The sequence below is a fragment of the Garra rufa genome, chromosome 16 (genome assembly GCF_049309525.1).
Source record: "Garra rufa chromosome 16, GarRuf1.0, whole genome shotgun sequence".
NCBI classification, from domain to species: Eukaryota; Metazoa; Chordata; class Actinopteri; order Cypriniformes; family Cyprinidae; genus Garra; species Garra rufa.
Genome location: NC_133376.1, coordinates 34,874,213 through 34,902,161, shown reverse-complemented (window position 1 = coordinate 34,902,161; position 27,949 = coordinate 34,874,213). Strand labels below are relative to the sequence as shown.

The following is a 27,949-nucleotide window of genomic DNA, read 5'->3' as shown; positions in this document are numbered from 1 at the left end:
ATAATGGTTGCAACCAGCCATGCATTATTAAAACTCGGCTAGAGACAAGCATTTGTGTACAGTGTACCTGGATAAACATGTCCAGTACAATTTACACACAGGATAATGTGACAACTAGCCCTGCCCTCTATAATCTAGAAAATAAAAAAGTTAATAATTTTGTTAAAACTTTTAATGTCTGTCTAATGCTTTGTTTGTCACGGAAAGGCCCATTTAATGATGCCGCATACAAGAACAAACAGATGCTATCAGGAGGAGCTAAATTGAAGAGCGCACTCCAGGCGGGATACTTCGACACACAGTTTAAGAGGATCTTTGAGAGAGAGGCGTTCACAGACCCTGTCAAAATAGAAAGACAATACAGGATACAGCTGTCCAAAAAGAACATAGGCAAAGCTTTTCTTCCCAGTAACGGAGAGAAAAAAACGTGAGTATTTCTTTCTTTCTGTGGCACACGACTGTTTAATAATTTCTCTTTTTTAAAATGTACTTTCTTTAGAAATGTTTGATTTTTTTATATAGTTTTAAATAAGTGCATACCAGTCAAACGTTTTGAACAGTAAGATTTTTAATGTTTTTAAATTAGTCTCTCCTGTTCCCTTAACCTGCATTTTTTTTTATCCAAAGTACAGCAAAAGCAGTCCAATTTTAAAGATTTTTACTATTTAAAATAACTTTAATATTTGAATCTATTTTAAAATGTAATTTATTCCTGTGATCAAAGCTACATATTCAGCAACATTAGTTCAGTCTCCAGTTTCACATGATCCTTCAGAAATCATTCTAATATGCTGATCTGTAAAAATAATAAATAAAAACATCTAATATTATTATTATTATTACCAGTATTAAAACAGTTGAGTATGTTTTTCAGGATTCTTTGATGAATGGAAATAAATAAAAATAGAAATAGAAATGTATATATATTAAATTGACCAAAAGTGATGATAAAGACATTTATGTTACATAAGATTTATATTTCAGATAAATACTTCTGAACTTTCTATTTATTTAATGATTTCTGAAGGATCATGGGAAGCTAATAAAAAAATTACCTTTGAAATCACAGGAGTAAATTACATTTAGAAATATATTAGGATAGAAAACAGTTTTTTTAATATTTAAAAATATTACAGTTTTTTTTTTTCCTGAACTTTGGATCAAATAAATGGTGAGCAGAAGAGACTTCTTTAAAAAAAAAACAATCTTCCTGTTCAAAAACTTTTTACTGGAAATGTGTGTGTGTGTGTATATATATATATATATATATATATATATATATATATATATATATATATATATATATATATATAATGTATATGTATATGTATGTATGTATATACATATATATACATTTTGAGGAATGTTGTTAACCTAACAAATTTGTCAACCATTGACTTCCATTGTATGAAGGAAAAAAACTGGTAACATTTCTCAAAATTATGTTCAACAGAAGATAGAAACTCATACAGGTTTAAACAAAATAAAGGTGAGTATCTAATGACAGAGTTGTCATTTGATTTAATAGCTTTATTGACTGGTGTACAAGTGCAAAGATTATCTAGCAAGAGATATTCATTCTTTACACAAGGGAGAACAAATTTGCACCTGAATGTATTTGGTTCAAGGATATTTCATTAATGTGAGAGTAGGCATTGGCTGACATGGTCTATTAAAATCTGAAGACATGAAAAAGATCCCAGAAGCTAGATTTTGTCATGAAAGGAACATGCATTGTGCTTTTTAATGATGTTTGTTGACCTGAAAACAAGATATAGTCCTATAGCTTTTTGAAGACGAGGATTTCACCTAGTTCAAAGTATGAAACACAAACAGTGTTTTTCATGTGCGTCTGAGAGACTGAAAAAAAAAACACAAACTCAGAGGAATAATACCTTGAGTGAGCCATTAAGGCTGCTAGTCACAGAACTAGTAAGATACTAGAAGTATTTTTGTTGTGGAGTTTTTAATACCAGAAATAAATCTGCCATACAGCTTAGTTTTTCCAATTATTCCTGAAACCGTCCTTACAATTGCTTAATAGTTTTCTCTGATTTGTAGATGTGGAGTGGGCGGCTTTTATGGGACATTTGGAGGCCCCATCCAAGCAATGAGTGCACTTCAAAGTCCAAAGAAACCAAACAAATCACCTGGAAAAAACTTCTACACCAATCCGCCCAAGAAAGGAAGTGGTTACGGGTAAGCAAACAACATTATCCTTTAATATGCAAGTTTCCGAGGTTTTGCTGTCAGATGTATTGATTTGTCCTTGGGCTCTAATAGCTATCCTGATGTCACCCTCTCCAAGACGGTGTCCTATTCCTCAGACCCCTACGACAGAGCCAAGGAAATGCTAAAGGTATTTTTAGGTCTACCTAAATGAGATTTTTAATCAGACTCCCGGGTCCTTGTTTTAATTAAGATAAGGCGTCCTCTGAGTACCTGACAGTATAATTCAATGCAAGCAGATGACTGTGTTCTCTTTCTCTAATGAGAGAGATAATTTGTTTACCAGCGTGAGATCGTGGCACACAAATCTATGCTAAAAGGGGGAGCGTTTCGTTTGAACCTTCATCCAGTTGAATGCTTTGAGAGCAATCCTTACAAATTCGACAAACCTCTACCACCTCCAAAGAAGACCGAGGATAAAAAGCACATTACTATGCCCTTCAAACCAAGTTCGCCCAGTAAAAAGGTACGTAAAGGAGATCAAACACACTGTAAAAATGTTCAAAAGGTGCATATGGAAAGCTTTATTTGTGGTATATTATTTTGGTGGCATTTTTCTTGTCTGCAGACTGGAGGCATGAAAGCAGGAACATTTGACGCCTACCCCACCTACTCTGCAGAACCCTATGGCACCAAAAAGACCAAATCAGCAATGATGAATAAGGAAGTACAGATATTTCATCCCTCCCCTGGTCCAAAGAGCACACCTGTCAAGAGCATCATCAGCCTCAACGTCAATAAGTAAGTGTTCACACTGAGTCTCAATTCTCTTTGCTTAGATCTGATTTTTTGATTCGATTTCTAGTGTGAACAGATCATGGTTCTGAACTGACCCATATGTGCAAAAGAACAATACTAAAAGGGTTGCCAGGTTTTCACAAAATCTGCACAATTGCTTTCAAAACTAGTCCAAAACTAGACAGATCGTGTTCAAAATCTTGGTGCGCTGTCATATGGAAACACGGAGGACATAAAGTAAGCCCTTTTGCATTTATTTATTGTGATCAATAAAGAAGCCAGGGCAATTATGTGCAGGTAATATGAAAAATAAAGGCAAGGATGGGACAGAAGAGAGCAGAGTTTTTAAACTTTTGATACGAGCCGTCTTTTTGCTTCTATAAAGAGATCTATAAATAAAAGAGAACTATAAATAAACGCATAATTGCTTACTGTCCTCTGTGTTTACTCCTGTATGACAGCGTGCATTGCAGTGTTGCCAAATCCAGTTTCCCTTTTTCCACTGTTACTGTGGGTTGCTTTTCAGCTTTGTGGGTTGACCCCATTAATGCAATATTTATCCCCCTGAACATGTTTGGGTTTCTTTTAGACTAGTTTTGAGAAGCAATTGGGCAGATTTTGTTGTGGAAACCCTGTTTGTATCGTTCTTTTGCAAATGGTTCAGAACCATGATCTGTTCACATTGTAAATCTGATATTGGCCACATTTAAAACAACAATGTGAACAGCTCTACAAAAAAAATCTTGACTGAGTACAAAAGCTTGCAGTGTGAACATAGACTTTAGGTACATAAAATCTTTTAAGTGACTCCCATGAGTGCAGAATTGTGATGAATGTTGATCTAGAGCAGGGGTTCCTTGTATCACAGATCTACCTTCCTGTAGAGTTCAGCTCCAACCCTGATCAAACAAACCTGGGGCCTCATTTATAAAGACTTGTGTAGAAACCATCCTTGATTTTATCTAAGAAATTTTCTGATTTGATCGTAAGAGCGATTCAGAGAAACGAACGTACACACGAAATCCATGCGTACGCCAGTCATTCGGTTATAAATCACAAATGATCGTGGAATTGTGTGCAGCTGAATGTTCCGCCGTCGAAACGCCCCTGCTTAATTAATTAACATATAAAATGAGCTCATTCCTAAAGCAAAAACTCTGTGACAATGGCAAGTAAAAAGGAGCGCAAGAAATCAAATTATAGTGAGGCTGAACTATCTGCAATACCAGGCATTACCACAAGGAAACGGTCGTACGCCAAGCTGGAATCTGACGTGGAGATAAGTACTTTTCCACGTCAAAGACGGTTTTTATAAATCTGTACTTTGACGTGGATTTGATCGTACGAACACTCTAAGATCAAATCAGTGCGTAAGAAAGTTTTATAAATGAGGCCCCTGAACTAACTAATTAGTATGTAAAGGAGCACTTGATAATTACAGACAGGTGTGTTTGATCAGAGTTGGAAGTAAACTCTGCAGTAAAGTAGATCTTCAGGAACAAGGTTGGGCACCCCTGATGTAGAGTGACGTAAAAGTCGCATGACTGTTCACAGTGGTCGCATTGCAAAACTGAGTTGTATTGGGTTTAGTACCACATATGGAAGTGGCACAAATCGGAATTGAAACGATCAGATTCCATGTGGTTTGTGCTGTTCACACTGTTTTGAGAAAAACAGATCTGAGTCAAATGATCAAAAAAAAAAATCGGATTTTGGCCACATTTGCCTGCAATGTAAACTTAGCCTTAGTTCCACAGAATAAGACTTCTCAGGCTCACAGTAATGTAACTTTCTTTATTTCATAGGGCTGTGAACTCCACAAACTACAACCAAATCCGCTCTGTGATGGTGTATTGAGAACTTGTGATGTCTTCTGGTGAACAAAAGAATGTCTTATATTGGTCTTTAGATTAAAAAAAAACAATTATGAATTGAATTTGCATTCTTTTAATTGATAAAGATTGGCATCTAGAGATGGTGCAGTCAAGTCAAGTCTGTGTACATTTTTTTTTTTAGTAGTACGCTGAGATACTTGTCTAAAACCGTAAGTTATTAAACATTAAAAATATATATTATGTATTTAACCAACAAGGTGTTGGCCAATTCAGCAAGCTCTTAAAGTTCACAAGTTTTTGCAGCATTTATGTCATTCATTTTTATTGAATATGGTTTAGACAAATAATTTTATTTTTTATAATTTACAATGTAGTGATATCATAAACCATTTGTCTATCAAAGGTGGCCTTAAAGGATAGTTGAGTAAATGACCTTTTTTTTAAATTGTGTAATTGATGTATTTAGAAACATGAGAATTGGAAAAAGTCTTGTACTGGGAAACAGATTGCATTTTGTTTGTTTTACTGTGCAAGGGTCCCCCATCAAAAGTCAAATGTTTTTGAACAGTAAGAATTTTTTTTTTTTTTTAAACAAGCCTCTTGAGCTCATCAAACCTGCATTTATTTTAGCCAAAGTTGAGCAAAAACAGTAATATTTAGAAACATTCCTACTATTTAATATTTTAAATATAACTGCTTTCTATTTGAATGTAATTTATTCCTTTATTTTATATATTATTTAAGCCAAATTTTCAGCATCATTACTCCAGTGTTTTTCGGGAAATAAATTATAGAAATGAATACTTTTATGTAGCAAGGATGCTTTAAATTGATCAAAAGTGATGATAAAGGCGTTCATAATCTTACAAAAGATTTCTATTTTAGATAAATGCCATTTTTCTGAACTTTCTATTCAAAGAAACCTGAAAATCAGTAAATCAGAATCTTAGAATGATTTCTGAAGGATCAAAAATTCAGCTTTGAAATCACAGGAATAAATTACATTTTAAAATAGAAAACAGTTATTTTAAATAGTAAAAATATATTTTTTAAAATACTGTTTTGCATTACTTTGGATCGAATAAGTGCCATCTTGGTGGGCAGAATAGTCTTCTATAAAAAAACATGAAAAATTTACTGTTCAAAAACCTTTGACTGGTACTGTAGATGATGGCATATTTGTACCTGTATGAAAGGCAAAATTACCTTTCATATTTTGAGTAAAACTGAAACCTAAAAGAATTAGTTTGTGTTTAAATTAATGTCCATTTTTGTGATCAACTCACAAGTTGTCAGGGCCCCAAAGTGCTTTGTGGGGTCTAAAACTTTGAGGGGTAGTCAGAAACACATGACTGCATTGCATGTAGATCAATCCATCCTGAACGCATCTCGAACGACAGTAAAGCAATGCCGAATGCATGTTATTAACAGTAATGTGGTAATAATCCAATCACTAAAATGTTTTAATACCACATGTATACAGCTTTAAATTGGCTAAAATGTAGAAATGAATAACGGAACATCAAGAAGCAATAAGCCCAAACAATACTAGTTATCTTTGAACCGTTCGTCCCTCTAAGCAGTGGGATATACAGTAACTAGATCATGTCCCTCAGGTGGGGCCATTCGCATTCGAGCATGGGCTTCACAGTACATCTGTCCCTCCACGAAAAAGTAGCCCTTCTGCTTCAAGTTCAAGCCGCAGTCTGAGCACACGAAACAGGCTGGATGGCGGTACTTATCCCGAGCTTTCACCACCGGCCCACTGTGAGACAATTGTAGAAAAACTGAGACTTAATGAAGTTGTTAAAATGCATGAACACTATTCAGCGTAGAACAATTTTCATTCTATATTCTCAAAGACGACACCATCTGTATGGTCTGATGCTGAATGCCGTACTCACACAATACCAGTGCCACATTTATCACAGAGAGGCAGCTTCTGCAGTGAGGACGTGGCGGCTTGGGGCTTTGTCACTGGGGCTTTTACACTTCTAGTCACCATGGGCCTTGTGCCTGTCAGAGGAATAAAGAGTCTCAGATCGGCAATGTGAAATTCTCCCTCGCACTAAAATTAGACCATTAAGAAAACAGCGGGCTCTGACTGACGTCATTAGCAGGATGGTGAAGGCAGCTTAAGTCAAAAACTATTACTCCTCAAGTGCATCTGTAGTGTACCAGAAAATTTGCTGACATTTATACTTTGACATCTTTATCAGTGCAGCAAGCTGTAATTTCAGTCTTATGAAGTCAGAATTGCCACAGATAAAGGAAGCTCACCATCACTCTCCACATAGTCTTGTAGGGCCTTAAATGATCCAGACTGACGTGGTTCATGAGACTCCTCTTGGTTCTCCTGGAGCATACGGTACACGTGAGAGTCTTCAATGGACGTCAGGGGTTTAGGGCTGAAAATAGAAAAAGGCAAAACCTCAGAAGGTGTGTTCATTAAGTAAAAAATGGCATTCGTCCTGTTATACAGTGGTGGCCAAAATTATTAGAACACTTATAATTCCACCAGCTAAAAAATAGTTAAGTCAGTTATTTCTATCTTGTTGTCAGACTCCTCGTGCAAGCAAAACAAACACTGGATTATTACAATTAATGGCTAAATTAACGTTTGGAAATGTTAATTGATGTTTCCTACTGACACACTCCAGCAAAACATAGAAATAACTTAAAACCATTTTTAGCTGGTGAAAATACTAATGTTCTAATAATTTTGGCCACCACTGTATAAAAGTTTGGCAGTGCTCTGGAGAACACATTAAGAATTTTAGATGCCTGGCTAACCTTTAAGAAAATTAACCATGGTTATTACTACAAATAAACCATGGTTTTACAACACTGAACATAATTTAATCATAGTATTTGTAGTAAAACTGTGGTTATTCAAATGGTAATCAAGCTGCTAAAAAAACATGGTTACTACACTTTTAACTACAATAAAAGATGGTTATTTTTTATGGGAAGTAAACTGTTTAGAACTTTCATTGGTATTTAAAAATATAATAATAATAAAAATGTCCTGGATTTAAAATAAGTTGCTGTCGATTACTACAGTTTGTGTTGTTCGAACTGTAAAAATCATCATTTTAGCAATGGAGATAATGTAGAAATCAATGAATTTCTATTTATTTTTGTGTTTTCTGGCTTTACATGGTCATAACAGGTCTTGAAATTAGTCTCATATAGTCTCCCATGTTTGTCTTAGGTTCATTTATTTTTTACATTAATTTATTGCCCTTTTTTTTTTTTACATTAAACATTATTCACAATAAAAATGTATGGGGCAAGCCTTAAGTGTAATAATGTAAACAACCTTTTTTATATATATATTTATTTGTTTCTTAGCATATAAACTACTAGGCTATATTCACTAGACTGACTTATATTCACTATATAGAAGTTTAATTACTTACAGTATTAAAATACTGAACTTGGGTTTCGAAAGCCTCTTTCAAGAAGCTTTTACTTTTTAAATCTTAAGAACCTTTTTTTAATATAAAAAAGGTTTTGTCCACTAAAAAGGTTCCATGGATGTTAAAGGTTCTTCATGCAACCACAGATATTTTGCACAGAGTGCACATTTGCCCAAAAAAAAAAAAAAAATAATCGGGAAATATTTTGAGGTTTTCTATCTGTAGGCACCCAGTTTCTTTAAAAATAGTTGAATAAGAACCTGATTACTGTATTAACACAAGCTAGTAGGTTTGATAGTGTGTTGCAAACAAAGCTCTGGTTACCTTGGTGCTGCCTGCCTGACTACATTGGACATCTGAGCCTGCTGCAGTGTATTTGAGACATTATCTGCTGAGTATAATGCAATGGGGGAATTATACTGTGCAGAAAGACCTGCCCTGGACCCAGTCGACGGGGTGCCAGGCATCGGAGCTACATTTCCCATCAGCGTCTGGGATGTGCTGTCACTGGAGTTGTAAGGTAAGTGTATAATAGCCAGGTGAACCAAACCAGGAAGCAATCAAATCAAAAGGACCACACAGAGGACAAAGAAATAGACGAACAAGACAGAAAAGAATGGAAGAAGTAGTTAGAGATGTACATAGAACTTAAGTATATACTGCGCTTCTGCTTTAAAATACATAATCTGAAAGAATGCATAAATGTGAAAAAATGTATGCATTTTACTAGGGCTGGGTATATAAATTTTTCAATCTTAAACAATTCTAATTTGTACGAAATTTTATAGATTCTTAAAGCCCAAGAATTTACCTCAGAAAAAATGCATTCGGTGACCATAAACATTAGTCAGCTAGAAAAATAAACTCATTATGATTTTTACTGTTCCTCAGGGTTTAATTTGAATAAATCCAAGTATTTATGACAGTTTTTAATGTTCATATTTTAAAAATGGAGTAGAAATATACTTTTTATAATATATACAACTTCAAACAATAATAAAAGTTTTTTTTAAGGATTTTTAAACTTTTAATATTATAATGTAGTACCAACTGACTCATTTATATTTTACAGCATTGGTTAAGATTTTTTTTCTTTGAGAAAATTTGCCATGTACTTTACCTGAGATACGCTACCAGTCAAAAGTTTTTGAACAGTGAGATTTTTTTTTGTTTTTTTAAAAGGAGTCTCTACTGCTCACCAAGCCTGAATTTATTTGATCCAAAGTCTAGCAAAAGCTGTAATAAAAAGCTTTTTACTATTTAAAATAACTGCTTTCTATTTGAATACATTTTAAAATGTAATTTATTCCTGAGAGCAAAGCTAGATTTTTTGCATCATTACTAGTCTTCAGTGTCACATGATCAAAATATTTGCTGATTTGCTGTTCAAGAAACATTTATTAATATTATTATCAATGTTTAAAACAATTGACTACATTTTGGGGTTCTTTGATCAATAAAAAGATTGTAAGATCATCATTTATCTGAAATAAAAAGCTTTTGTAACATACCATTCAAAAGCTTGGAGCCAGTAGTTTTTTGCTAGAAATTAATACTTCTATATGGCAAGGATTTAAATTGTTCAAATGTGATTATAAACACATTTATGAAGTTGCAAAAGATTTATATTTCAGATAAATGCAGTTCAGAAACCTAAAAAAATTAAACTCAGCTGTTTTCAACATCATAATAATAAAACTTTTTTTGGAGCAAATCAGAATATTAAAATGGTTTCTAAAGGATCATGTGACTGAAGTAATGATGCTAAAATCAGCTTTGAAATCACAGGAATAAATTACATTTTAAAATATATTCAACTAAAAAAAAGCAGTCATTTTATATAGTAAAAACATTCCACAATTGTACTGTTTTTGAGCCACTCTGGATCAAATAAAAATCTTACTGTTCAAAAACCTTTGACTGGTAGTGTATATCCAAAATTACTGATATTGAATCATAAATCAAATCCAATTGTTACATTTATGCCAAAACCCAGCCCTAAATTCTACTTTGATATTTGACTACATGTAGGGTGCTTTTGTCTAATGACCTCTTTTGGCTTGCAGATATGAAGGGCTTTGGTCTGACATTAAACTTGTGTTCGAAGTAATCAACCTCCTGTAAAACATAAGAGCGAAGATGTGAATAGAAAGTTAGAGGTGAAAGGTAAAGGATCAGAGGTCCTCCAAGATCCAACACTGCAGGCCTAAATGTGAATATTTGTTCTGATTTAATATAACAGTATGAAAGCATTAGATAAGTGCCCTTCCTTATCTCCAACAGAAGCCAATTACCTTCTTTCTATCCTAAAATGCTAATATTCGGGCTGCAGGAAGACTTGTGAGGACTTCTGAAGGATGAGAGTGTGTGTTAGTGGTAAGTGGGCAACCGGTCTACAGCAAGCACAGAGAAGTATCTTAGGCCATATGGTTGGGGTGATCCAAGTTGGCACTCACCCCTCAGGCTTTTCATGCACCAGACCGCGGATCTGTCCTTGCAGGGCGTCCTGGATGTTATCTTGAGAGTAGAGGCCTATGGGAGTGTTGTAGGTGGAGCTCACCACCTGCGTTTTGTCATCCAGACTGGCGGCAGCCACAAAGGGCTGTGCTCTTCTGTTATGACCTGTGCCAATAGGTTTAAACTCCTGCATGTGTAGGACAGATGGACACACTACATACTCAAAGCCACACACAAACAGCACATTTGCATACCACATTCTGCAGATATGTCCTTTTGTTACCTCAAGATGCTGCATACACTTAAAATCATTTGTGACCCTGGACCACAAAATCAGTCGTAAATAGCACAGGTATATTTGTAGCAATAGCCAACGATACATTGTATGGGTCAAAATTATTGATTTATTTTTTTGCCAAAAATCATTAGGATTTTAAGTAAAGATCATGATGCATGAAGATATTTTGTAAATTTCCTACCAATATGCAATATGTGACCCTGGACCACAAAACCAGTCTTAAGTCGCTGGGGTATATTTGTAGCAATAGCCAAAAATACATAGTATGGGTCAAAATTATTGATTTTCCTTTTTATGTCAAAAATCATTAGGAAATTAAGTAAACATCATGTTCCATGAAGATGTTTTGTAAAATTCCTACTATAAATATATCAAAATTTAATTTTTGATTAGTAATATGCATTGTTAAGAAATTAATTTGGACAACTTTAAAGGTGATTTTCTCAGTATTTAGATTTTTTTGCACCCTCGGATTCCAGATTTTCAAATAGATGTATCTCGGCCAAATATTGTCCTATCCTAACAAACCATACATCAATAAAAAGCTTATTTATTGGGCTTTCATATGATGTATACATCTCAGTTTTGTAAAATTTAAACTTATGACTGGTTTTGTGGTCCAGGGTCACATATGCATTGCTAAGAACTTAATGTGGACAACTTTAAAAGCGATTTTCTCAATATTCTGATTTTTTTGCACCCTCAGATTCCAGATTTTCAAATAGTTGTGTAACAGCCACATTTTGTCCTATCCTAACAAACCATACCTCAATGGAATGGAAAGCTTATTTATTCAGCTTTGAGATGTTGTATAAATCTCAATTTTAAAAAATTTACCCTTATGGCTGATTTTGTGGTCCAGGGTCACATTTAAACTTTGCTAAACTATTATATTTTTTTTTCCCAAGTTGTCACATTTTCTTTAGGTAAAAAGGGACATTTTCTTTTTCTTTACTTTCTTTATTACAACACATGCTCACCAATGGATCCTCTGCAGTAAATGGGTGCCGTCAGCTAAAAAAAAAAAAATACAACAATAATCCACAAGTAATCCACATGGCTCCAGTCAATTAACATTTTTTAGCTTCAAACCACTGCTCTATGGGTAGCTGAAATTCAAGTCCTTTTTCTATAATATTGGTTCCAGTTGAAAAAAAAAAGTCTCGTCTGAATCAGGAGAAAAATATGTTTCTCCATTTCTTACAAACAGGCACTGGTGTCAGGTGGATTTTTTATGAATTATGTTTTTTTTATCAGCGATTTGAACCTTCGTTCTGATGGCACCCATTCACTTAAGAGGATCCAGTGGATTAAGCAAAATTCCATTTCTGGGTGAACTCATCCTTTAAAGAGATAGTTCACCCAAAAATGAAATTCTCTCATGAATTACTCAACCTCATGTTGTTCCAAACCTGTAAGACCTTCATTCATCTTTGGAACACAAATAAAGACATTTTTGCTGAAATCCAAGAGCTTTCTGACCCTCCATGGACAGCAACTGACACATTCAAGGCCCAGATAGTAAGTTCATCGATAAAATAGTCCATGTGACATCAGTGGTTCAACCAAAATTTTACGAGGCTACAAGAATGTGTTTTGTGCACAAAGAAAAATAAATAAAAGCAATAGAAGTGTATTTAGTTTACATTAATTTTGTAGTCTTCTATATTATATTATACTGTTATATCTTCTTTTTAAATAAAATATTCATTTTATTCTGTTTATTTATTCATTTACTGAGATCTTTATTCAAATATTTTAAAATTGTATTTACATAGATTTTTTACTTTTAAAATTATTTATTATGAATAATTTATTTTGCTATTTTATTTGCTATTAAATTATTCACAATAAATAAGCACCAATACAATTTTGAAGAAAAAAAAAGTTTCAATAAAAATTGCTATAAGTAATAAATCAAAAGAATGCTAATATATGAAGTCATAAGTCATTATTATACTTTTCAAAATCATTGTTAATTTGTCAGAAAAATAACGGTTAAACCACTAATGTCACATGGACTATTTTACTGATGTCCTAACTACCTTTCTGGGTCTTGAACGTGTCAGTTGTATTACTGTCTATGGAGGGTCAGAAGGCTCTCAGACTTTATCAAAAATATCTTAATTTGTGATACGAAGATGAACGAAGGTCTTACGGTTTTGGAATGTCATGAAGGTGAGTAATTAATAATGACAGAATTTTCATTTTTGGGTGAACTATGCCTTTAAGGCATGTGTTGGACAAATCAAACAAAAAATAGCAGCTTTGCACAATTTATGAAGGAATAACCCAAAAATAAAAATCCTCTCAGTTTACTCACCATCATGCAGTACCAGATATATATGACTTTCTTTCTTCTGTGGGACACAAACAATATTTTTTAGAAAAACAATCCATCTTTGTGAGTCCATATAATGCAAGTGGATGGGATGCTGCTTTAAAAAGCTCTCAAAACAAACAAAACAATGATCCATACAGCCCCAGTTGATGAATCAATATTTTATGAACCGATATGATACCTACATTTGAAACTTTTTAAACTTTATAAAGCATCCCTTCCAGCCAACTGTCAAGCGTAGGTTCATGAGTTCATCCATGGCGCAAACATAAGCTTGTTATGAACTATGTGTAAGTGCACTGTAAAACTCACACAAGTGAGTTCATCAATTCTCGCACGAGTTTCACAATATACTTACGTCAATGTTAGTATCAATATTTTATTACTGATTTATGGCTATATTGAAGTAGTATTAGTATTGATGTAAGATTTTGTACAATATGTGACCCTGTACCACAAAACCAGTCATAAGTTTTGATATATCAACAGAAATTTACAATATATTGTCACATGATCTTTACCTAATATCTAATATTGATACTAATGATTTTTGGCATAAAAGAAAATTAGATAATTTTGACCGATACAGTGAATTTTTGGCTATTGCTACACGTTTACCCATGCTACTTAAGACTGGGGTCAACTATTAGTATTTTTTTATCCAAACGTATCGTTTTGTTTGAGGTTGTATGGATCACCATTTTGTTCATTTTTAAGTGTTTTAAAGCATCATCCCATCCATCTGCATTATATGGACTCATAGAGATGGATTGTTTTTCTAAAAAATTAACTTTGTGTTCCACAGAATAAAGAAAGTCATATACAGTCAAGCCCGAAATGATTCATACTCCTGGCAAATTCTGACTTAAAAGTTACTTTTATTCAGTTTTTTTTTTTTTTTTGACCAGAAATGACACAGCCTTCTCCCAAAAGATAAGACAATGTACAAGAGGCATCATTGTGGAAAAAATATTTCTCAGCTTTTATTTACATTTGAACAAAAAGTGGCATGTCCAAAATGATTTATACCCTTTGCAAACTGTCACAGACTATGGGAAAATCCAAAGTTCTATACCATTCCAAATAGTCCAAGCTTCTAAAGTTCTAAAACATCCTAATTACCCTGATTCATTGGGAACAGCTGTTTTAATCAACTCAAGAGGTGAAAAACAGAAGCTCTCTACTGTTGGTTTGTGGACAGTCATGGTTAAGACAAAGGAGCTCACTGAGGACCTGCTGCTGCGCATTGTGGCTGCTCACAAGTCAGGAAAGGGCTATAAGATCAGATCTAAATGTTTTGAAGTTCCAGTGGCTACAGTGCAAAGTATTATTAAAAAAATTCTCAACAACAACATCAGGCAGTCTGCAGAGAAACTTGGCCTTGGGCACCAGTGGACATTTCAGCACAACAACGACCCAAAACACACAGTAAAAGTGGTGAAGAAATGGTTAGCAGACAAAAACATTAACGTTTTGCAGTGGCCCAGCCAGAGTCCTGACTTAAATCCAATTGAAAATCTGTGGAGGGAGCTAAAGATCAGGGTGATAGCAAGGAGATCCTCCAACCTGAAAGTGTTGGAGCTCATTGCTAAAGATAAATGGGCAAAAATACCAGTGGAGACATGCACAAAGCTGGTCAGCAATTATAGGAAGCGTTTGACTGCTGTAATAGCCAATAAAGGCTTTTCTATTGATTATTGAGAAGGGTATGAATAATTTTGGACATGCCACTTTTTGTTCAAATGTAAATAAAAGAGGAGCAATAATTTTTCCACAATGATGCCTCTTGTACATCATCTTATTATCTTCTGGGAGATGTCTGTGTCATTTCTATTTTTAAAAAAAACTTGCTGGTTGAATAAAAGTAACTTTAAGTCAGAATTTGCCAGGGGTATGAATAATTTCGGGCTTGACTGTACATATGGCACAGCATGAGGCTGAGTAAATGATGAGAGGATTTTTATTTTGGGTGGAGTATCCCTTTAACATGCCTCATGCACTCTAGTGTTTCTATAAAAAAAAATTTTGCTGCATATTATAAGCAGATAAAAAAATAAAGAGCTGTGCATTTGTTTTTCTCTTCCGTTACACTTACTTGCTTCTCTGCCTCCAAATTGATTTTGAATGGGTTTACTTTCCCCTCTTCTATAACCTGAGGTGACCACATTTTAGTCTCTGGCCTGCAACACATTCAATAGACACAGTTAGACACCATGCACTCGCCTCCCGTGAAATTGTAAAAAAAAAAAAAAAAAAAGATCAAAGAGCACTAAGGGAGGTCATTACTGTGCACCAGGGCCATGGCCGCTTCTAGATAGTAAAGTAACGTCAACAGACTGGCATGTACAGGCCAGATGGTTTATGGGAGGGTATTAATCACCGAGGAAAGACACATTCATCGTTGTCATAAATAAGGCTCTGTGGGTACTGATGGACACTTTCATTGCAAGGGGTAAAGGCAAATTCTTTTGGGACTAGAGCTTACGGTCCTCCCTCTGGCTGTAACTTTAAAAGGAGGTGAGAGAACCTGATATAAAGTTGTTGAAAGATGCTTAACGCTGTTTGTAACACTATCTTTTAATGAGAAAAGCTCATGGTACCTCTCTATCTTGAGGACAAGCTGATTGGTGGAGTCTTTGATCTTGTTCTGAGCGTCAGCGTGAGTCATATCATCAGTGGACGCTCCCTGGATGGACAAGATGATGTCTCCTGGACACAGGTTGACCCGAGATGCCTTACTGCCTGGTGTCACCTGAAAACAAGGAGATGACTTGATGCACATTTTTTTCCCCATCTATAAATTTCTTCAAAAATACAATAAAAATGGCATGCATACACAATGACTTGAATATATCTCTTCTACAATGCGCATGTTTTTCATTTTGGTATAAGAAATCTGTTTTTGTATATGGTAATTCAAATAAAGCTTAAATTTATTTTATTTATTTATTTTAAGCTGAAGTAAAAAAAAAAAAAAAAAAACTAAACAAACAAAGGTTAATTAATACTAAATAATTAAACTAATTAATAATAACTAAAATTAAAATGAAAACTGAAATTATAAAAGAAACAAACAACCTAAAGACTAACGATTACATAATAGTAAAATTTTAAAATTACATACATTCACATGCATTAAGTGTAAAATATAACTATAATATTATATAATTTAGTATAGTATATAAAAAGAATTCTAAAGATTTGCTACTATAATAGTATATAAATACAAAGTATATAAATACAAAAACTCACCAAAATAAAAATACTAAAATAAAAACAAAAATCACAAAAATTAAATAATTTAATATAATTTTAACAAAATGTTGTATTATAATATATAAAGAATTATTGCATGTGAATTACATATTTAGTAACATTCTAAAGATTTACTATAATAGCATATCAAAATATTTTTTTAAATCACTCAAATAAAAATACTAAAATAAATGTTTACAAATCCAAAAATAAAATAAAAACTTGTACATTCACATGCATTTAAGGTGTAAGTAAAAAATTCGAAAGATTTACTACTATAACAGTATATAAATAAATAAATAAAATAAAAATACTGGAATAAATCAAAATAAATCACTAAAATAAAATATTGTATAGTTTTATTCATTTAAGGTGCAAGTAAAAAAATCTAAGGATTTGCTACTATAATAGTATATGAATAATTTAGTATAGTATATAAACAATTCTAAAGATTTACTACTATAATAGCATATAAATAAATAAAAATCACACAAATAAAAATACTACAATTATTTTAAAATATTTCAAAATAAAAAAACTTTAAACTTTAAATATTTACTATATACTACAAAATTATTTAAATGATTTATATAATATAAAAAGAATTCTAAAGATTACTATAACAGAGACTACTATAATAGTATCTAAAAAAATTAAACACTAAACACTAAAATAAAACATTTGGTACATTCACTTGTATATAAGGTGCAAGTAAAAAATTCTAAAGATTTACTACTTCAATAGTAAATAAATAGTACAGTATATTTTTTAAAAAAAACTAAAGATTTACTACTATAATGGTACATCACATTTAAAAAAAATCACTAAAATAAAAATACTAAAATAAACAAATAAAAGCTACTAAAATAAAACATTCTGTACATTCACATGTATTTAAGGTGCAAGTAAATTTTTTTTAAAGATTTACTAATACAATAGTAAATAAATAGTATAGTATATAAAAAATAAAGATTTACTACTATAATAGTATCTAAAAAAATTAAACACTAAAATAAAACATTTTGTACATTTACTTGTATATAACATGCAAGTAAAAAAAAAATCTAAAGATTTACTACTACAATACTAAATAAATAGTATAGTATATTTAAAAAACAAAAGATTTACTACTATAACGGTATATAACTTTTAAATCACTAAAATAAAAATACAAAAATAAACAAATAAAATTTCTAAAATAATTTTGTACATTCACATGAATTTAAGGTGCAAGTAAAAAATTCTAAAGATTTACTGCTACAATAGTAAATAAATAGTATAGTATATTTAAAAAAAACTAAAGATTTACAACTATAATGGTATATAACATAAAAAGTATAAAAGTTTTCAAAACCACAAGAAACAAATATAAATATAAAGAATACATTTTTTGGACTTTTAAAGTAGTCTTTTTGTCAACACAATTTGAGGCTGTTCACACAGAAAGCATGAATTTTACTGTACTTTTTCCTTTTTCAATTGTTTTTCTGTGAATACACACTAGACAGATATCTATTACAAAATCTCACCCATAAGTGCTCCTTTCTAAAACCACAGCACTCTTGTTAAAAGTTGTTCAACTTTTTTTTTTTCACTGCCCTGTCTTGTGTTTTTAAAAACACAAATACGCATTCTGTGTTAATGGCCCTTATGTGTCAATGACCCCAGATTTGATGTAAATTAAAGTGGTTTAGCATCCTGTCCGCTCAGGGCAAGAAAGCCAAAACTTGCTGCAATAAGACAAAGTGTGCTCTAAGGAAAAAAGTACTAAATAGATACTTCCTAAACATGCATAAATATTTGAATACAGGCAATCAGATTCTTAGAAGCCTTTTTTCAAAGTTTGTAGCAAACTATAGAGTGGTTTAGACATTAACAGAAAGTGACAGGGGTAGAAACAATCTGTTGACCCACTGTGGTTTAGAAGTGGACTAAAAATAGGACATCATGGATGTGTCAGTCAAAACCGGGTATCGCCCTCCAGGGGAGCACAGTCAGGCCTATTGGCGGTTGATGATCTGACTGCTCTGGCATCCACCCTGCCGCCCGGTGTTTCTCTCCCCTCTCTTTCATTAATGGAGTCTGACATCATCTCTTACTCCTCTCATCACTGCCAGGCTCATTTTCTTAGGTATTCTCCTCGTCCCCCCAGTCATTTATCTCATCGCCTCATCCCGTGCGCAGGCCTCGTTCTACCTGTCTCCTGACTCAGCTGCTCTATTACTGTACATCCCAACACCACTGACCTTCTTCTAGTTAAGTCTGCCTCTTGAGAGGGGTTAGATTTATACCAGGTCAAGTCATGCCAGTTATTTAGGACCAGAGGGTTTTAGTTTTCCATCATCAGTGTTTAATGTCATTAAGATTTGTTATGTTTTATTCCTAACACATAATTTATTTACTGATGAAGTTCTATTTCAATCAAGCTGTAATCTCATTTCCTGTTGCCTTTCTCACTTTGTGAAAACAACAAAATCACCTTTGTCCACCCTTATCTTCAGCTCAAAATACATCTTAAATGACTTCATGTAAGAAACTCTGATCCTTTAAAGTAGTTCACTTTCAGAACAAATTACAGATAATGTACTCACCCCATTGTCATCCAAATGTTCATGTCTTTCTTTCTTTAGTTGTAAGGAAATAATGTTTTTTTTTGAGGAAAACATTTCAGGATTTCTCTCCATATAATGGACTTCTACGGTGCCCCCGAGTTTGAACTTCCAAGATGCATCTTCAAATTGCTCTAAACGATCACAGCCGAGGAAAGAAGGGTCTTATCTAGCAAAACAATCTTTTTTTCAAAAAAAAAAAAAATTACAATTTATATACTTTTTATCCTCAAATGCTCATCTTGTCTAGCTCTGTGTGTACTCTGTGTAGAGCTTAAAAAGTATATCAATTGTAAATGTTTTTAGAAAATAACCAATCGTTTCACTAGATAAGACCCTTCTATCCTTGGCTGGGATCATTTAGAGCCCTTTGAAGCTGCATTTAAACTGCATTTTTTTGGAAGTTCAAACTCAGGGGCACCATAGAAGACCATTATATGGACAGAAATCCTGAAATGTTTTCCTCAAAAAACATAATTTCTTCACGACTGAAGAAAGAAAGACATGAACAACTTGGATGACAAGGGGGTGAGTACATTATCTGTAATTTTTTGTTCTGAAAGTGAACTCCTCCTTTAAGGCAACAAATGAAAACCAGGCCTTTTTCCCCTGTAGACAGAAATCAAGGATTACTGCAAAGAAATAAGCATCCAAACATCTCAGAATGGACACAGTGAGGATGAGATTGTTCGCTTGACACCACTCAAGCAAATGAGGGATGTGTTTGGCTCAACAACAAAGACGCTCTGTTTAATAGATGGAAACAAAGGGAGCTATGAAGTGAGCTGAAACCATCGAGTGACTGGTATCTGAGTGTCAGTATAAACAGAAACATGAATATAACAATTCAGTTTTTGTAAGCTATGCAGCACCTGTGCTGAAAAATCCCCAAGGTGACACACAAACCAACAAGAGAAGCATGTAAGGGCATGCTGAGCATTAGACATTATGTTCAGAGCTAAATCAGGGAGAATAAATTAAGGGATAGTTCACCTAAAAGTTCAAATTTATTTACCCTTCCAACCTGTACTGTCGTTCCAAACTTGTATGGTTTACTTTCTTTTGTGAGAAAAAATAAAACATCCTAAAGAATGTTTTAACTGTTTTGTCCATATAAGTTAATGGGGTTCAAAACGACATCAGACCTCATTGACTTTTATTGTACACTCTTAAAGTCCCCATGAAATCAAAATCGAAGTTTTATGGCTTTTAGTATGAATGTGTTAGCCTTAAGGTTATCTACAGGTCCTTCTCAAAAAATTGGCATATTGTGATAAAGTTCATTATTTTCTGTAATGTACTGATAAACATTAGACTTTCATATATTTTAGATTCATTACACACATTTGAAAGTAGTTCTAGCCTTTTATTGTTTTAATATTGATGATTTTGGCATACAGCTCATGAAAACCCCAAATTCCTATCTCAAAAAATTAGCATATTTCATCCGACCAATAAAAGAAAAGTGTTTTTAATACAAAAAAAGTCAACCTTCAAATAATTATGTTCAGTTATGCACTCAATACTTGGTCGGGAATCCTTTTGCAGAAATGACTGCTTCAATGCGGCGTGGCATGGAGGCAATCAGCCTGTGGCACTGCTGAGGTGTTATGGAGGCCCAGGATGCTTCGATAGCGGCCTTAAGCTCATCCAGAGTGTTGGGTCTTGCGTCTCTCAACTTTCTCTTCACAATATCCCACAGATTCTCTATGGAGTTCAGGTCAGGAGAGTTGGCAGGCCAATTGAGCACAGTAATACCATGGTCAGTAAACCATTTACCAGTGGTTTTGGCACTGTGAGCAGGTGCCAGGTCGTGCTGAAAAATGAAATCATCTCCATAAAGCTTTTCAGCAGATGGAAGCATGAAGTGCTCCAAAATCTCCTGTTAGCTAGCTGCATTGACCCTGCCCTTGATAAAACACAGTGGACCAACACCAGCAGCTGACATGGCACCCCAGACCATCACTGACTGTGGGTACTTGACACTGGACTTCAGGCATTTTGGCATTTCCCTCTCCCCAGTCTTCCTCCAGACTCTGGCACCTTGATTTCCGAATGACATGCAAAATTTGCTTTCATCCGAAAAAAGTACTTTGGACCACTGAGCAACAGTCCAGTGCTGCTTCTCTGTAGCCCAGGTCAGGCGCTTCTGCCGCTGTTTCTGGTTCAAAAGTGGCTTGACCTGGGGAATGCGGCACCTGTAGCCCATTTCCTGCACACGCCTATACACAGTGGCTCTGGATGTTTCTACTCCAGACTCAGTCCACTGCTTCCGCAGGTCCCCCAAGGTCTACAATCGGTCCTTCTCCACAATCTTCCTCAGGGTCCGGTCACCTCTTCTCGTTGTGCAGCGTTTTCTGCCACACTTTTTCCTTCCCACAGACTTCCCACTGAGGTGCCTTGATACAGCACTCTGGGAACAGCCTATTCGTTCAAATTTCTTTCTGTGTCTTACCCTCTTGCTTGAGGGTGTCAATGATGGCCTTCTGGACAGCAGTCAGGTCGGCAGTCTTAGCCATGATTGCGGTTTTGAGTAATGAACCAGGCTGGGAGTTTTTAAAAGCCTCAGGAATCTTTTGCAGGTGTTTAGAGTTAATTAGTTGATTCAGATGATTAGGTTAATAGCTCGTTTAGAGAACCTTTTCATGATATGCTAATTTTTTGAGAATTTTGGGTTTTCATGAGCTGTATGCCAAAATCATCAATATTAAAACAATAAAAGGCTTGAACTACTTCAGTTGTGTGTAATGAATCTAAAATATATGAAAGTCTAATGTTTATCAGTACATTCCAGAAAATAATGAACTTTATCACAATATGCTAATTTTTTGAGAAGGACCTGTATAAGCTAGTGTGCTCCAAATCAATGACAAAATACGCATTTACAAGATCAAACCATTCAAAACTTATAGTCTATCACTTTCGCTAATATGGATCAACAGTTTTGATCATCATGCGCACTTCAGCTTCTCATCAAACTTTCTGTCCAATCAAATGCTCTCTAGAATACGAAGCGTCCCACCCACTACACTATAAATACACACTGAAGTTGCAGCTAAAATTGGTCACTTGTTCAGAGTTAGCATTTTTTGTACAGCGAATGGCACGTAGTGCACTATATTGGGGATGGGGAACGATTCAGACAGTGTAAATACGCTTTACATAGGGGCAAAAGAATTTTGGTTTCATACACACCACAAAACTTACCAGACCTATTTGAATTCTACACTGAATGCTATATTTTATAGCAATATGGATGAGATTGTGGCTATTATACGCTGTCAAATAAAGCTTTACTGAGCTCAACAACTCAACTGGCCCAGGCTGTGATATAAACAAAACGCTATTGGCTATTTAAAAAAGCTTGATATGTCCCGCCCTGTCTTCCTGTTTCAGTTGAAATTACATCAACACATAAAATAACGCTGCTTGTTTCAAAGCACTTCGGTGGACCTTTAAAAATAAATTTTCTTTAATGGCGTCTGTGGTTTTGTGAAGAAACGTTAACATCCATTTAACATTTCCATTGTGCAAAAGTTATTTTTTTTTATAATGGAAAAGGTTTTTTTAGATTACATTGTTCTCCACATTAAGAAATAATAAATATAACAAAAAAAAAAAGAACTGTTCAAGTATGTAATCTTCGCTGCTAGAAGGCGCATATTCAAAACAAACAAAGAAACAAAGGAGTAGTTTGATGACGCCATGATTGAGTGTGGAATCATGGGAGTTATTGTCCTCATCCCCACAGCTAATACAATCCGATGGGAGTACAAATCATGTTCATGGATGAGCTAAAGATTTCTTAACGTTACTGTAATGCGAATTAGGATGGAGCTGAAAGCTGTGGAAGCATATCAAGGCCGTTGCAGCAATAGCTAATGAGAGACGAGTGCAACGCACTGCTTTTATTATGCCACAGTTGACCGCTTCCCCTCTTTCCGGTCATGCATATGTGATGTAAAGCGACGCTGTTTTATCATACTAAATACATTTGAGTTTGTTGAAAGTTGTTATTCCTCGTAGTAAATCAAGAAAACAAGATTCAAACAAAAATACTATACAGTGTTGAGTAGGGCTGTCACTGACGATTATTTTGGTAATCGAGTGTTGATTATTCTGACGATTATTCGAGTAATCTAATAATTATAATTCTTTTTTGCAGTAGTATTAAAAACACACCTAAGCTAACAATACATATATAATAGCAATAAGCTAATGATAATTAGTTCAAATAAAGTATCAAATGCCAGTAAACATATGGTTTTATTGAACAAAATTGTTAAAATACATAATGTATTATAAACAATATAGCTAACATACATTACACATTATAACAAATGACTGCAGAGGGCACCAACGGCCTGACGATTGCACTGTAAAACCAATCTAATGCTTGTTTAATATTGACTAAACATTATATTCAAATGCCCATTTAATCTTTAATATTTGGCCATTTCTTTACGACAGAAATGCTACAGCCACTGTAATTTACTGAATATGTAGACTTTAAAACATGTAAACTCAGTGAGGGTTTGAGCTTTTATTTTGACATCATGATGAAAAGTCAGCATAATTAGACAGATAATTTATAAATGATTTACCGTACAAATTTGATGAAATGGCGCATGTTGTGTTCCCAGATAAACGTTATAATAAACCCAAATTTACAGCAATAAGCAGAGACAAAGTTTGAGACACTCCACACATTTAAATGATAACAGTTTGTGTGGAGCAGCATTTACTATGAGCAGAACCTGAGAAACGCGTAGGAACCTACAAGCATATAAACAATTAAAGTGCATATGTTAAACCTGCATCACATGTATTTATTTAATTGAGTTGTAGCATTATGCTTTATTATGATTTTTAAATGGATTTAATATATAATGCAGTCTTTGAAAAGTCTAATAATCACTGATTATAGATCAGTGCTAATAATGCATTTCATGGATTCTCATCTATGAAATGTGCCACTTCCGGTATCTTGACAGTTACTCAACAGAGGCAAGGTCATTTGTGACATTCCTAGGGTTGAGCTACATAACCAAGATTAGTTTTCTGTTTATACCTACTTGTACCCAAACAATTGTTGACCTGTCATAAAACGCATACAATATTAAAATATCTTAGGTGTGTCCATGATTATTACACGATAAAACTGCAAACTGAGGGTAACACAAGTATGATGTCATATTCAGTATCAAGCATCAGTGAATACCAGGTATGATGACATTTTTCAAATTTACTTTGTTTGTGTTCCACACAAAAAAAGAGAATCATACAGGCTGAAACAACATCAGGGGGAGTAAATGTAAACTGGTAAATAAGTATTCTGCTGACATAAGGGTGAGTAGACCTACACAAAAACCAGCATGAGGGCCTGTCCCTGTAATACATGAATTGTTAAAGGTGTCTGCACAATGACTGGATTTCAATATATAACAGTCATTTACATTTTTAATTCAACAGTATAATTTAGATGGTCTGATTCGGCTTCTCTTGAAAAGCCCCATCTGTGCTGGCATGCCGGTGTTGATGGAGGCTAAAGTTACTGGAATAAGAACATCAGGGCTCATAGAATGAGAAAAGAGCCACCTTGCTGGCATCAATACGTGTATGATTACAGACAGCGGTTTTACAAAGAAACCACACGCAGTCTGCATTAGTCATCAGTATTTCTCCACTTAAAGTCACGATGTATTTAGCTTTCAGGTTCTAGCATAGGCACACACCAAAATAAGAAACATGCTCATTCTAATCCATTTAGATTATGTTTGAGTGGGCTTTACTGTTTTTGTTTGAAATCAAACCCAATGTCATTTTACTTTGCAGAGAAGTCATTAGCTAGGAATGTTAAATAAACCTGATTGGTTTATTTTAGGAATGACATCATTCTGCTCAGCTGAGACTCCGTCTAGTTCACCTGGAAGTTTCAGAACAGAAGAACTTTTTAACCATGTTTATTAGTAAAACCATGATATTATTTTATAGTACATTGGAGTACCATAGTATATGAATAAGATAATCATTAAAATACCATTATACCATGTGATACCAGTAAACCACTGTACTATGATACCACCACAATATTTTTCTGTGAGGACAATTCATTTTTCATAAAACCCACTGTTCTGCTTCTAATCAGGGAGTATGGGAAGTATCATTTTTACGACAACCTGTCTGTTCTCTCCTGTTTTTTCCCACAATTTATGGCAAATGTCAGAACTGGCTTTCCACTAAAAATATACTTGAATGTCACGATGAAACAGCTGCTGTTGATGAGACTAAGCTACTAATCATACCGCTACATTCCACACTTCCTGTAAGCAATAGAGCTGTTGAGACACAAGCCTGGATGAGACCCAAGTCATTATGTAGTTCTTTTGTAGGTACAATGCATAGCATTTGCCATAGTCAAATTCCCAACAGAGTTATTAGGAGAGATGAATGAAGAGTGAATAAGTTAGAAACAGTTTGCAGTGTCTTTCTATATAAGGGGGATACATAGTCAGGCCTTCACCAAAACATAAGCTGTGCAGTTGCCAAGCATATATCTGGCATGCCATTGTACCTGAATTTAATTCAATTCACAATAACATTATCTATGAAATGGGGCACTTTCACTACCTTCCAGGTAATCTATAAAAAATAATGAGTCAGTTTTAGACATTTATGAACCGTTTGAGTGGATGAGGATTGAGATGGTGCTGAAATAATTTCTTAAATTAGAGATTGTCCAATTCATCTCACACACATCAGAGTGCTCAGTTAACCTTTAGCCTCTTGTGTTACCACAAATGTTCAGATTTCATCGGCTGTTTAAAATACTGTTGGACTAAGAGCTTTGCGATGCATTCAGACAACAGGTGTAGAGATCCTCTTCAGAGCCTGGCATTAGACACTAGACTGTGTGTGTGTGTGTGTGTGTGTGTGTGTGTGTGTGTGTGTGTGTGTGTGTGTGTGTGTGTGTGTGTGTGTGTGTGTGTGTGTGTGTGTGTGTGTGTGTGTGTGTGTGTGTGTGTGTGTGTGTGTGTGTGTACCTGGTATTCATCACGTTGTGGGGACCAAATGTCCCCACAAGGATAGGAATACCAGTAAATTTTGACCTTGTGGGGACATTTCTCAGGTCCCCATGAGGAAACAGGCTTATAAATCATGCACAATGAGTTTTTTGAGGAAGTAAAAGTTTGCACAATCTCCTGTGAGGGCTAGGTTTAGGTGTAGGGTAGGTGTAGGGCGATAGAAAGTACGGTTTGTACAGTATAAAAACCATTACGCCTATGGAATGTCCCCATAAAACATGTAAACCAGTGTGTGTGTGTGTGTGTGTGTGTGTGTGTGTCTAACTTTTTGTGAGCATGTTAGTAACTGGAAGAGAAAATGCCTAACAGTTTACATAATGTACGCTTTCAGATACAGCTGTAATTCGTAACCACATTTATGAGTGAGATGAGCGATGAATAATCAGCATTTTCGAATTCACAGACACCATGATGCAATGGAAGGTAGTATGCTATTGTTATCATGAAATATGTAATATTATACGATTGGATAATTTAATTAGTGTTAGACATCTGAGGAGACTAATATTGAAATAATGATATTCAAATCACATACACTGTTCAATTGGTAAGATTTTTTTTTATATGTTTTTGAAAGAATCTCTTATCCTCACCACAGCTGTTCAGTGTTACATGATCCTTCAGAAATCATTCTAACATGATGATTTGATCCTTAAGAAATATTTATTTTATTATCAATATTGAAAGTTTTTTCATGATTCTAAAAGTAAAAAACAACAACATTTATTTGAATAAAAACTGTATTATAAATGACTTTACTTTCAGTATTAATACATATAATCCATCCTTGAATACCAGTATTAATTTCTTCAAATGCACTACCAGTGTAAATCACACTGACATGAAGATAAAACCTGGGTAGTTATAACTAACATAGAAAGTCTCTATTGGGAAATGATTCCCTGACAACCACAGATGTTTCTAAAAATGAATGTCAGTTTGAACTTGTGGCTCAAAAAAATATTTCTCAGAAATCTTTCTCACTGTACTCCTCAGTTACGTCTAAAGTGAGGTCCTGGGAATGTTTTTTTATGATCCACCCACTGGTTTCTCATGCCCACGGCCGTGTTACCCAGCACATCAGAAGCATCATTATCTCTGAGTGGAATGTGTGAAGAAGCAGACTTTAGCCAAAGGCTTTCACTTACCCGAGTTATGGTCAGCGGCTGGTTAAAATCTTTGCCTCCTGAAAGCCGAAATCCCCAAGGGGCTGGCCCGTCCAGCACCACGTTCTGTGGCATAGCTGTCTTGTTTTGTTCAGCCTCCTCTTTCTGAAAGTTGAACTTGCTTCCTCTTATTGGCAAGAGATCTGCAGTAAGAAAAGAAGAATCAGCTCTGGACGGATGGCTCACCCAAACACGATTGGAAGCCAGAGCCTGTCTCTGAGTCCCTTTTAAGCATGCGTGTGGGGTTTGGAGAGTGAATGAAAGAAAGATGATGCCGGGATGCCACTCCTCTCGTGAGGTCATAGGGTAGACTGAAATACTGAGGGTTCAGACTCTCCCCCCATTTCTTTCAGATCCAAACCTTACACCCTTTATGATTAATCCTCTTTTCCCATAAGTCTTAGCGGTTCAGTAACTAAAATCATCAACCAGTGTCTCCGTCATCAGCCTGTCCGCTGTCTAGACTTTTCTTTCCTTACCGCCGGCCAGACACCTGTGCCTGACTGAGAAGAGT

General features: G+C 34.6%; 2 protein-coding genes across 4 annotated transcripts in view; one reads left to right on the top strand and one right to left on the bottom strand.

Moving 5' to 3' along the window:
* cfap96 (cilia and flagella associated protein 96) overlaps positions 1 to 4,959 on the top strand; it is a 7,530-nt gene extending 2,571 nt beyond the window's left edge. The window contains exons 3-8 of one of the 2 annotated variants that reach the window (XM_073819986.1): positions 208 to 427; positions 2,062 to 2,199; positions 2,284 to 2,359; positions 2,516 to 2,695; positions 2,798 to 2,970; positions 4,773 to 4,959. In XM_073819986.1, coding sequence (XP_073676087.1) covers positions 208 to 427; positions 2,062 to 2,199; positions 2,284 to 2,359; positions 2,516 to 2,695; positions 2,798 to 2,970; positions 4,773 to 4,824 — 839 coding nt within the window. In that variant the 3' untranslated portion in view covers positions 4,825 to 4,959. Of the gene's footprint in view, positions 1 to 207; positions 428 to 2,061; positions 2,200 to 2,283; positions 2,360 to 2,515; positions 2,971 to 4,772 lie in introns of both variants that reach the window. The other variant, XM_073819985.1, reaches the window with a different exon arrangement.
* On the bottom strand, positions 4,748 to 27,949 carry pdlim3b (PDZ and LIM domain 3b). Of its 2 annotated transcripts, XM_073819983.1 has the most exons (8): positions 27,418 to 27,949; positions 15,921 to 16,072; positions 15,416 to 15,500; positions 10,275 to 10,342; positions 8,549 to 8,731; positions 7,083 to 7,210; positions 6,707 to 6,818; positions 4,748 to 6,567 (listed from the first exon to the last, which is right to left on the bottom strand). In XM_073819983.1, exons 1-8 carry the CDS (start codon positions 27,736 to 27,738, stop codon positions 6,378 to 6,380), a joined length of 1,239 nt encoding a protein of 412 aa, XP_073676084.1. In that variant the 5' UTR covers positions 27,739 to 27,949; the 3' UTR covers positions 4,748 to 6,377. The 2 variants fall into 2 exon arrangements, with proteins under 2 accessions (XP_073676084.1, XP_073676085.1); XM_073819984.1 differs by lacking the exons at positions 8,549 to 8,731; positions 10,275 to 10,342 and adding an exon at positions 10,681 to 10,868 and having other exon boundaries at positions 27,418 to 27,944.